The sequence below is a fragment of the Tenebrio molitor genome, chromosome 2 (genome assembly GCF_963966145.1).
Source record: "Tenebrio molitor chromosome 2, icTenMoli1.1, whole genome shotgun sequence".
NCBI lineage: Eukaryota > Metazoa > Arthropoda > Insecta > Coleoptera > Tenebrionidae > Tenebrio > Tenebrio molitor.
Window position 1 is genome coordinate 7,628,886 of NC_091047.1, and position 12,589 is coordinate 7,641,474.

At 36.1% G+C, this 12,589-nt stretch overlaps 1 protein-coding gene across 2 annotated transcripts; it reads left to right on the forward strand.

The window, feature by feature from the left end:
• Positions 1-2,627: 2,627 nt before the first annotated feature.
• LOC138123485 (protein kinase C-like) lies at positions 2,628-12,562 on the forward strand. 2 transcript variants are annotated; one of them, XM_069038235.1, is made up of 9 exons: positions 2,628-3,268; positions 9,352-9,406; positions 9,460-9,616; positions 9,670-9,701; positions 9,980-10,050; positions 10,103-10,334; positions 10,381-11,093; positions 11,143-11,469; positions 11,521-12,562. In XM_069038235.1, the coding sequence occupies exons 1-9, from the start codon at positions 2,930-2,932 to the stop codon at positions 11,689-11,691; spliced, it is 2,097 nt and encodes a 698-aa protein (XP_068894336.1). In that variant the 5' UTR covers positions 2,628-2,929; the 3' UTR covers positions 11,692-12,562. The 2 variants fall into 2 exon arrangements, with proteins under 2 accessions (XP_068894336.1, XP_068894337.1); XM_069038236.1 differs by lacking the exons at positions 2,628-3,268; positions 9,352-9,406 and adding an exon at positions 9,867-9,909 and having other exon boundaries at positions 9,476-9,616; positions 9,670-9,732.
• The last annotated feature ends 27 nt before the right edge of the window (positions 12,563-12,589 follow it).

The following is a 12,589-nucleotide window of genomic DNA, read 5'->3' on the forward strand; positions in this document are numbered from 1 at the left end:
TAGGATCCCTGGAGGATGATATCCAGAATTAATCGAAATTTTAAGATAAGTTTTAATAATATAACAGTAGTATAGTTACCGAGTTCGTGTGTAAATCATGCCAAAAAAGCCCAATTTACACACGAACGAGTTGAATACAACGTTTTTTTTGTTCGACGAGCCCAAATCGCTTAAACCTTTAAAATTAGCTTGACGTTTCGTTTTGACAAGTTGTGACATTTATCAAAATCCGTTCACACAGGAGAAAATTCTCAAATTCTGACAGTGTCAAACAAAAAAATATAATTTTTAAATAGTTTAATTAACTATTTAACGTTTAATTTTTTAAATTAAAACTTTAATTTAACTAACTTTTTTTGTCTGTCAGTTTGGAATTGTTTAAATCAATTTTCACTCACTCATGTTTAGAATTAAGCTAGTGATGTGAAATTTTGTATAGAAGTCCATTCCTGATGACGATACAATCATAAAGTAATTAATAAGTGTTCTTAAAAAAAGTTTTATTAAGAGTTTACTTATTTATCTCTTTGTCGATATTTACTATAATTGGTTTAATATACTATTATTAAATAGATAATAACATGAATAAATAAATAAAAAGTACATAAATATTTAAAACCAATTACATAGGTACTTCATTTGTCAATCAGTCAAGCGCTTTTAAACAAGTTCTTAATAGGAGGACCTCTTTTTTTCAGAAAAACCTTAAAATTAAAATAAAATCTTCTGAAACTTAAAGCATCACACTAACCATACTTGCCACTACCAAATTTACATTTTCTAAACAGTGAAAAATGGATTCTAGGGAAACTGTTCCCCAAGATATCAACGGAGAAGTTAGTGCGGCGGCATTATTTATACAGACTGATTCACATAACTTTCCGACCCTAACGAATTTGAAATGCAGTCAGTAATACGTTATTCAGTTATAACTTGATTCCTTTATTTACTATGAAATCTGGACACTCCTGGCATTATTAACAATCACTTGACAATTCTATTTTGTATAATTCTGAAATATTTTTTGTTAACTAAAATGTGCTCCAATGACGAAAGGGTCTGTATGATATTGACATATTATGATGAGTCAGTTTCTTAAATAAAAGAAAAAAATTGTCGATTACTGCCATTTTTAAATTTTTATAATTGAGACGTTTGTGAGGGGTTTTTGGATCAAGTTATGAATGAAAAACGTATTACTGGCTGCATTTAAATTTCGTCAGAGTAGGAAATTTATGTGAATCAGTCTGTATAGTATGTACAGACTGTATCTAAAATGCGTGTGTTAATTTGAACACGTAAATGAAACGTCTCTTCTATGCCAATTTTTTACGAAAAAACTTTTACAAATTGATTTAAAATTTTGAATAAATTAGCCGTCAAAATGTATATCCGCCTATGGGTTAGGGCGAAAATGTTTCATTGTGATAGAAACGAAACGGAGCCTTGTCCAAAAAGTTACATTGTTATAGAAAGAAAACAATTGAAATTCTCATGGTTACAAAAAAATAGAGACACAAAACGATTCCTTTAGTAAAAATTGGGGGGCAAACATTTTTAGAAAACTTTTGCGAATTTTGCAAAATGTCATAGAGAAAAGTTTCATAAATTGGCAAGTTTTTCCACAGATTAAAATTAACACACGTCCTATCTAGGAAGAAGTATGAATTGAAATATGATTTATTTAAAAAATAGATGATGAAAAGAAGCGATAAAAAATTAGGAAGGTGTCATTTTGGCTTATTTGTTAAGCAAGTGGATGACATTGCATGTCAAGAACAACGGAAAATATCTGGACTCAGTTTTAATAATGTCGTGCGATTAATATTAATAATTGTGATTTTGTTTGCAAATAATGTTAGAAAAAAGAATAAAAAAGAAGAAAAAAAAATTATTTTCTGACAAATTTTCCAAAAATTTCCTGACCTGACCTGACGCTTTTTGATCTTTACTCCCCAGGGGAAGAATATCATCCTTTCAACAGTTTCAACCATAAACCGAGGGAAGGGATAGAAATTGCTAATTTCTATTGAATTAAGGGGTCATTCACAAAACTCGGTAAAGCTCGATAAGACATTGCAAATTCAAAACCATGACTGATATTGTTGAAGCATTGTATTTGCCGTTTCGTTAACGATTTACAAATTATCTGAATTTCCCTTAGTAAACAAAATATCTTCTTTCCAATTTATTGCCACAAAAATGTATTTCCTTTAATATTAAAATTAATTAAATTTATATTTTTCCAACTCTAAGCTTTATTATAAAAATTCCGGATTCTAGTAGCAGCACATGAAGATAACATACAATTTTTTGAACCAAGGCTAAATGATTATTTTTTTTAATGCGGCTACAAGTCGAATGACAAATAAGAGTTGTACCTAAGTGATCATCGAAAAAGTGAAATATTTATTAAAAATGTAAAAGCTTCGAAGCAGATTTTTTTTTGTAGTTGAAAAGTATGTATTTGTTTTTGGGCGGGCGTCGCGGAAAGGCTAGAGAGTAGATAGTGTTTAAAATAGTGTCGAATTTATTCGGTGTTTATTTAGTTTAGTGTGTAAATTCGGTTTTATTTTGTGAACAACGTACAATAAAAGTGGTCCGGTTGATGGCGGCACGGGCTCGTAATTTTGGGTTTTAAACGGCGGAGATAATCGTTAAAATCAGACTTTTTTGTAGTCTGCGCGTCGATAACACAGTGGGTGAAGGTCGTCGACTTTCCGGCTGTTCCCGGTACGTCGCGGCGCATCCGATCCATTGTGAATGTAAAACGGGGAATTGTGGGAGTCGACGGGATCGGGATAAGAGTCGGCTGTCAATCCACGGAGGAAGTGCGGTCGTGCGTGCTTGCATCGCAACAAAAACCCTCATCCGTTCCTCCTATGGTATCGAATTTCGCGATTTAGTGCGCGGCGTCTCTGCGGGTGCGATGTTCACGGGCACGGTGCGAATAAAACTGTGCGAGGCCCAGGGGCTGCGCCCCACCGACTGCTCCAAGCGCCACAACATGACCTTCGGCAAGGCGGCCGACGACCAACTGATGGACCCCTACGTGACGATCGACGTGGACGACATGCACCTGGCCCAGAGCACCACCAGGCCGAAGACGCTCGATCCCGTCTGGAACGAGTACTTCGAGCACGGCGTCGTCAACGCCAAGACGCTCACGATGACCGTCTTCCACGACGCCGCCATACCGCCCGACGTCTTCGTCGCCAACTGCAGCATGCCGCTGGAGGACCTGCAGGACCACGACAAGGATATCTGGGTGAGCGAGGCGTCGCGACGCCCGCGGTACATCAAAATTGCGCAAACCGACGTCGTGTAAATAGTCGACTGTTTACATCAAAGCCAATATTGATTTACTGCACCCTAAAACCGTGAAACAAGTCGGCGTAATCTGTTGATGGGCTATTTTTGGCAGTTTTTGAGGTTAAGTTTTTATTGCCCATTTCGATTGGTCTTGGTAGGTGTGGGTGGCCGACACGACGGGGTTGAAACACCGGCTAGGTGGTCGGTCGCCATTTTTGTTGCGAAAATTACGCCAAAAAATTGTATCCTCGCCTATCTATCTCCTGTACTCTGTACACGCTCGCGCGATAAATGCGAAAAATAAAAACACCAAATCAAATTTTTACCGTTTCGTCATCGGAAATTGATAAAAATAACTCGCACTCAAGATGACATTCCTTCGTTAAATATATAGGATGTTTGTAAAATCAATATACAAAAAGTTACCCCGACCTCCAATATTTTGCGACAATGCTTTACCAATTTGTTTAATCTATTTTTTTTTTTAATATGAATTTAAAATAATATTGGTAAATTTATTTTTGAGACTTCACCACTGTGCGTCGTTGTACAGCAGGAAACAAAACTGACTTTTATGTAAGAATCTACGTCTCCATGAAATAGATTATTTTTCTATATCGGTTATTTAGTCGTAGGTACTTCCCTATCTCATACTAAAAAAAAAACTCCAAAATATTTCTCTACAATTCCTTCCTTGGATTAAGTCTCAATTTCTGTTTGGAATTATTTATCGCACCCTCGATCGCACCAATGGTCAAATTACTCTTAAAGTTTTATACCCAACTTGACAAATATATAAATTATAAGATTATAAATCTCATTGCAGTTCGATAACAAATGGAAGAATGTCATTTTTGTGGTTTCCTTTTGATTAGATGAATGACTTTTTCATCAGACTTAGTTTGAGATTTTTTGAAATTTAAAAACAAATAAAACTCACGAGGTGCCAATTCAGGATGGTAAGGAGGATTTTTACCTTAATTCGATCACAATTCCAAGTTGAGCTTTGAGAGTTGGAAATTACTAACTTTGTCTTATCCAGACCACTTTGTACTCGTATGTTTAAAGGCCATTTTAACAATAGGTAACAAATATCACAGAAGACAGAAGAATATGAAAATAGTCATTTTTGGTTTTCAAAATTAGGTAGATTATTAATTTGATAAAATTGCGACATAATATTTTCACATATTATATCCCAAGTGCAAAAATTTTTATCGAATTTTTTTTTGCTAATGAACGAAAGAAGACCAATTATTAGCAAATAAGAACACGAGACGAAGTCGAGGGCTTTTATTTGATAATAACTGGTCTTCTGACCGAATAATTTATGGATGTTTGAGTTCATTAGCAAAAAAATTGCCGATATTAAAATTTTGCACGAGGGTTATACGGCTGATTATTTCCTGAATAGAATGAAACCAAACGCATTATTTCCAATCCTTTTTATTCAAAATAATTTATTAAAAAAAAAAATCAGGTACCGACATTTTTTATCAGATTATTATACAGGTGCCCCAAAAAAAAAGACGAGTCCATAACTCCCTTATTTATTGGAGGATTTTAATTATCTATACACCAAATTAAATGGTTTTTAATAGGCTACAAAACGGGTTAATAAATTGACGTATAGTTCCAAGGGCTTCAAGACTAAACTATCAAAATATTTTTTTTCAAATGGGATTACATACTTTTTTTTAGTAATTCTGATAGAGATTTTAATTCTAAAAACAACAATGTGTCACAAGTATAACTTCACATAAAAAAAAATAACACTAACTTTTGAAACAAATGACGACCACCAAGCGAAAAGCTATCAAAATGCATTGCGTTACAATGTAATAACCAAATTAAGGTAGCTGGAAAAACAAATGACAAATAATAACATGTGGGATTGCGCAGATATGCCCCCAATGTTTAGCGCAAAATGGAACATAGACGATAGTAGCGTTTTTTTACATTTTTTTTTGTGAATTTTTGGTATTTAAGTGTATACTTGTGATACACTGTTGTTTTCAGAATAAAAATCTCTATCAGAATTACTAAAAAAAAATATGTAATCCCATTTGAAAAAATTTTTTTTGACAGTTTACCCTTGAAGTCCATGGGGCTATACTTGAATTTATTAGGCCATTTTGTAGCCTATTAACAATCATTTAATTTGGTGTACAGATAATTAAAATCTTCCGATAAATAACGGAGTTATGGACTCGTCTTCTTTTTTGGGGACACCTGTATATATACATACATATTTTTGAATTAAAATTAAAAAAAAATTTTTGACCATTCTTATGTAAACTATGATTACATGTGATACATCGTTGAATTCAGAAAAAAAAACTCTTTTCAAAAATCATAAAATTAACCCCTGTTGCCATTTAAAAAAATTCAAGTTAGCCTTGTATCTCGAAAACAAATGAAGGTATAAAACTGAAAAAATTGGAAAGAATAGAATTTAAATGCTCTTAACTCCTTACCAAATCTCAAGGATTTCCGAGAAACCATTCTCGAGATATTTAACTGTTGCCATACTTTGTAGCGACCCTGTATATATATTATTATAGTGTGCATTTTAGAGAAATTTTATCGGGTTATTTTTTGTTTTCTCGTTTTGATTGGTCAATATTTGTCACGCAATTGGTTGCTAAACACATGAAGAAAATAATCGATTATAATGTACCTAGTGCATCAATTATTTCCGAAAAATTTTCCGATTCACGACTGCTTTTGTTGTTTAGGAAATAAGAACGAGTCGGAGACGAGTGCCTTAATTCCGAACAACAAAAACGTGAGTGAAAAGCGACAAAAATTTACGGAAACTATTCACGTGCACGTGGGAAATTCTACAAAAAAATGTAACAGTGATAAAAAAAATGATGTGGTCAATGATTTGCACAAAAAATTCTATTTATTAATTTTTGAAATGAAATTTCCGCCATGACAATTATACCAAATACAAGTTCTTGTTGGAATTTTTGCAGGAGTGCGATTTTCGGTGGTAATAACGACAAAAAAAAAATGTTATGGTCAATGATTTGCACGAAAAAGTTCTATTTATTAATTTTTGAAATAGTCCAAAATTTCAGCCATGACAATTATACCAAATACAAATACAAACACTGTTCACGTTGTTTTGGCATAATGGGAGGCCATGATTTATTTTTTTAACGTTGGACACACTGTTTGATTTCCGTCACTAAAGTGCCTCACATGCGGACCTATCAAAATGAACATAACATGTTGCTTAATTTCTCGCAATGTCTGAGTATTCTTCTATTGTAAATTAGTAAAACTGACAACTGACTAGACATTGACGATGTTTATAATCTCAAACTTAGCAAAACATAACCTAATTCAACAGACAGCTTTACTACCAAATTAAATGCAATATTTCCATGACCTCCCATTATGCCAAAACAACGTGAATGCATTTTATAGTCCTTTTTTTTACCTGAGTAACTGAAAAAGATTTTTATTTTTGTTGTATTGAATTACCACAAAATTAAAAATCTTCTGTTTTTGGTACCTGTTTTATGTTGGTGACAAAATCAAATTTTGAAATGTTTAAACGTTTTCATAAATCAGCGAAAAAGATGGACAAAATAAGTGTGGAAAAGCTCTTGCAACGTTACTTGACGATAGTTATACTAAAATGGCATCCTTGTCAAATAATGAAAGATTACAACAAAAAAGTAACTCAGGTGTCTTATAAGAAGCATTTTGCAGCACGCACGGGTTTAGGGCACGATGAATTTGCAGGAGTGCCCTGAAGGAGTAAGTGCTACAAAATGCCTATTTTTTCTATTTTGCGCGTTTTTAAATGAAAAATTGCAGTTTTAAAATTTGGGTAATTTTATGGTGGTTGGTAACACAAATGTTAAAGTGGAACATTTGAAAGTTCAATTTGAAGTTGATTGGTTATAGGTATCGTTTATTTAGCGTGATTTGGCGTTTGGCATTTGATATTTGACATTGAAAGTTACCAACCTTCAAAATGTCAATTGTACTGGTCTATTACAGTACAGCATTCAACTCAACTATTAACGCACTCTTTTGAGTGCTGTAATAGCTTTGTTATAAAAGCAAAATAGAAAAACATATTTTTTTGTTCGACACTGTCAGAATTTGAGAATTTTCTCCTGTGTGAACGGATTTTGATGAATTTGACAACTTGTCAAAACGAAACGTCAAGCTAGTTTTAAAGATTTTCAGCCATTTGGAGCCTTTGGGGGGGCTCGTCGAACAAAAAAACATTGTATTCAACTCGTTCTTGTGTAATTCGCGCTTTTTTGGCACTCGTGGACCTTTAAAACTCTCGTTTCACTCGAGTTTTAAACTGGCCCACTCATGCCAAAAAAGCCCAAATTACATACGAACTCGTTAAATAAATAACTAATAGGTAATTAGGTATATGAAAAATTCATTGATTTGAAAAATATTGAATCCATTCTTTAATTCCGACAAATTAATGAAAAATGGAAGACAAAGTTACAGATATATAGGTGTCCTCGAAATTCATGTCAAAAAATCGGTTGTTGGTGACGATGATTAGAAGTCAAATAGAAATGTTTTTTCTGGTAGAAGTCTTTTTGTTTTTGAGATATAAAGCATTGAATATTTCCTCGAAATTTCTAGTATGCTACTGAATGAAATAATTGAGCAAAAAGAAAAAAAATACTGGATATTTCGAGCAAATTTTCAATGCTTTCTATCTCGAAAACAAAAAGACTTCTACCAGAAATGTGTGTATTTAACTTCTATTCTTCATCACCAACTACCGACTTTTTTTTTGACATGCATTTCGAGGACACCTGTATTGTCTAATTCCAGACACAGATAGTAACATCGATTAAATTAATTAGTTAGTTAGTGGTATTCGATTAGACGATTTATTTCCACAATATATACCGAGTATACAAGGCCTTTCACAACTCGCGCCCTAGAGAAAAAGGGCACCTGCCGACGACAATAAGTTGTCAAAAAATAGAAACAAAGAATTGACTACTGCTTTCATAACTGAGTTACAAGACTTGTAATTCTGCCAATCCCAGAAGGGCATCTCGAGGTGTGATGTTATTTCAACCAAATAAAGCCAGTTGCTAGGTTTCAAAAATAATACCATCAGCTACAAAAAATGTTTGGATTACTGTAATTTTGACACTATTAGATTTGACTTTTCATTCTCAACAAATTTAGGTTAACCATCTGAAATGTTAGAGCTGTCATTACATTGCAAGTTCAGATGTCTACTGCAAAGCCTATGGGCGATTCTAGGAGATGCTTGGAGTGTAGCGACTCCACGGACCTGAGCCGAACCACCAGTGTCGGATCTCGGATCTGACAATAAATCGGTTACAGAGGCTCTGATGCGCAAAACCCACCCATAATTTTTGGCTGGTATGACCAGGTCGGCCGCGCTCTCAAGTTTTGTCTTGGACGGGTCGCGGGCCTCGGACTCGTGGGGTAGTGGTTGATGCTTGATAGTCGCAACTAAATGGCATTCTACGTCATTTCAATGATTATTACAACGTATTGTAGCAAAAAATAAAAAAAACGAAAAAATAATTGTCATTTCTGCCCGGAAAACGTTCTTCGAAGACTCTTGTTGGCTCCCTGGCGTTACGCTCACATTCCCCAAAAATTATTATCATTTCTAAATAATCAGCGGCTGAATACATGATTGTAACCAAATAAACAAAGGTTTTGGTTTTTTTTATTACAAATTTAATTTGACAGTGACATCTTTCAAAAACAACTCCAATCGCCCAAATATTTTAAAGATGTTTTTTCTTAAATGAAATCCTAGCAACGTAAAATTACGGCAAATACACCTTGGAGGTGTAGATCTCTGATTGGTTAACTTTAAGTTGTCTTTTCTCGAATATCTTTTAAGTTATATATTTTTTTCTTCAAAATTACACATCCAAATGCGATTTCTTGTTTCCTCTTTTTCTCTAGAGCGCGAGTTGTGAAAGACCCTGTATGTATAATAGGATTATTATACACACGACGACAAAACTGGATTTTTTTTAATTTCAGGTTAATTTGGAACCTACAGGAAAACTCCACCTCCGCGTGGACCTGAACCATCGCGGTAACTTCTTCTCATATAACACTTAGCGAGATCTTAAAAACTAAAACTTTCAGGAGATGGAGAGAAGCAGCGCCAGTTCAAAGAGCGTCAAGGCTTCAACAGAAGACGCGGCGCCATGCGTCGAAGAGTCCACCAAGTCAACGGGCACAAATTCATGGCAACGTTCCTTCGTCAACCAACTTTTTGCTCGCACTGTAGAGACTTCATATGGTAAGAATCATCTCGATTCTGTCATCTCTTCTAAATCCGAATTAAAATTTCAGGGGGTTAGGCAAGCAAGGCTACCAGTGCCAAGGTATGGATTTAATCAAAACTTATTGTTGTCTGTAAGTGTACATATCTGCTTTATAAATAACGACATGTCTTCGACAGGCCCACAGTCGTGGGTGCAGTCAATACAGAAGTAGTGTAAATATGGAATGACGCATCGATTGATTTCGTTTTTATTTTTAATTTGCAGCAACCCTCTGGCATGGCTATCTTTATAGCTTTTTTAGGTGTTTGTAAGTTTTCTCCCTTTACCGATGACCACAGAACAATTACTAATTGGAAACTTTCCAAAAATTGTTGCAGTGTGCACTTGCGTCGTTCACAAAAGGTGTCACTCTCTAGTTTTAACAAAATGTCCAGGAATGAAAGATGAGGTGAAGCCTTTACCGGTCCAATCTGGCTCATTTTAATCACGCAACATTCTAGACTAGTCAACAGAGCACCGGATTCAGCGTGAACATCCCTCACCGTTTCGTGGTCCACAACTACAAGAGGTTCACATTTTGTGACCATTGCGGCTCGTTGTTGTACGGACTGTTCAGACAAGGGCTCCAGTGCGAAGTGTGCTCGCTGAATGTCCACAAGAGATGCCAGAAAAATGTGGCCAACAACTGTGGAATCAATTTGAAACAGATGGCAGAAATATTGTCTTCTATTGGTGAGTCTGTGCGAATTCTTGGTATGAAATTGACGCAAAGGTTTAGGAGTGTCTACGGAGAAGCAGCTACCGTCGCGCATCAAAGTGGTACCAAACACGGAACCTCAAGAGGCTCCGACGGAAAACGCTGAAGCAAACAGGGAGCCGACTCACGCTTCCAGCGAAAGCAACGAAGAACCCGGTGCCGTTGCGGAAGCAAACAGAGAACAGAAAGGTCCCCACAAGATAGGTTTGGACGATTTCAACTTTATCAAAGTTTTGGGGAAGGGCAGTTTCGGTAAGGTCATGCTGGCGGAGAAGAAGAACACTGAAGAAATTTTTGCCATCAAAGTGCTGAAGAAAGACGTCATCATCCAAGACGACGACGTCGATTGCACCATGACCGAAAAGAGAATCTTGGCGTTGGCAGCCAAGCATCCATTTCTGACCGCTCTTCATTCCTGCTTTCAAACAAAAAACCGTCTTTTCTTCGTCATGGAGTACGTCAACGGGGGCGACTTGATGTTCCAGATTCAAAGGGCACGAAAATTCGACGAGCCCAGGGCCAAGTTCTACGCAGCTGAAGTGACTCTGGCCCTTCAGTTTCTCCACAAGCACGGAGTGATCTACAGAGATCTGAAGCTGGACAACATACTGTTGGACGCTGAGGGGCATTGCAAACTGGCCGACTTCGGTATGTGTAAAGAAGGAATCTTCGAAGGGATCACCACGACTACGTTCTGCGGAACTCCTGACTACATAGCTCCCGAAATTTTGCAGGTTACTCTCTTTCCCGCGTTTTGGGACATTTTCGCAATCTCTGTTTCAGGAGTTGGAGTACGGACCGAGCGTGGACTGGTGGGCCTTGGGGGTGTTGATGTACGAGATGATGGCGGGACAGCCGCCCTTCGAAGCGGATAACGAAGAGGACATGTACGAATCGATCCTTCACGACGACGTTCTTTACCCGGTTTGGCTGAGCAAAGAAGCCGTCAATGTACTCAAGGGTTTCATGACCAAGAACCCTAACAAAAGACTGGGATGTGTGGTTTCACACGGCGGGGAGGCCGCGATTAAGTTGCACCCTTTCTTCAAAGAAATCGACTGGTTAGCTTTAGAACAGAAGAAGGTGAAGCCACCTTTCAAACCTAGAATTGTGAGTATGCCTCGGCTGTGGGAGAGTGTAGACGCGATTGTCTCTTTGCAGAAGAGCAAGAAGGACGCACTGAATTTTGATACAGAATTCACAAAAGAAGAACCAGTTTTGACCCCCGTCAGCGCCGAAGTGATGAACTCCATCAACCAGGAGGAGTTCAAAGGATTCTCTTTTACCAATCCGAACTACAATCCAGGACGTTACACAGCTTCAGCTGAATAAATCCAGTTTCGGTTCCTTTTTTTGTTTCGATCAGATGAGTAAATTAATCTAAATCAGTTTTTAGATAGAAGATTTCTGTGATCTTACTGGATGATTAAACCAGAAATTTACTGTATAATTCGAAAGGCCTAAGCTCTGTAAATATTTTGATGAAGCGAGAAGTTTTAGTAGATCGAGTCAATTTATTGTTGTGGTAGCCTTAAATTTGCACGGGACTCATGATTTCACATTTGTGTTACGACATAAACAAACTACAAAGAGAGCTTATCACGAGAGATTTTTTTTATCATTACTGTTGATAATATATAGTTTATGTAACTTTCGTTTCTTGTGTGGCACCACTGATGTAAAGAATGCCACACAACTACCATGAACGTGGAGAGCAATCATTACGCAAAGCGTGCCTGTTAATGTTGTATGACTTTAAATGAATTTATCTGCCAGATTGAGCTAATTTAGCAAAGAATTCTGATACATTTCAAAGAAGTGTATGTTCGTTGTTGGAAAGAACACAAAAAAATGTTTTATGTCAGTAGTATTTAAATAATTAGTCCAGCCAACTAATATATAGTGATGGATGTTTAGAGGATTTCCCATCGTCACGGTACAGGTTGATTTGTTTGCGCCAATTAACACTTTTCTTTCCAGTATTATTGTGACGTTATCAAAATAAATTTGCGTCCGTCGTCGTGCCAAAACCTTTTCTTTCGCCTACCTCATCTTGTCTCCTGTTATGATGACTAACTAAATGCAGCGTGTTTATTGTTTTGTTGTATTTCTCTTAGTATGATGTGTACATTTATTAGATGGTATTATACCTACCTATTTCTCCAACAGTGTACTAAAATATGAATAAATATTATTTAGTGTACTGAATATTTGATTTCAATTGTTCTTA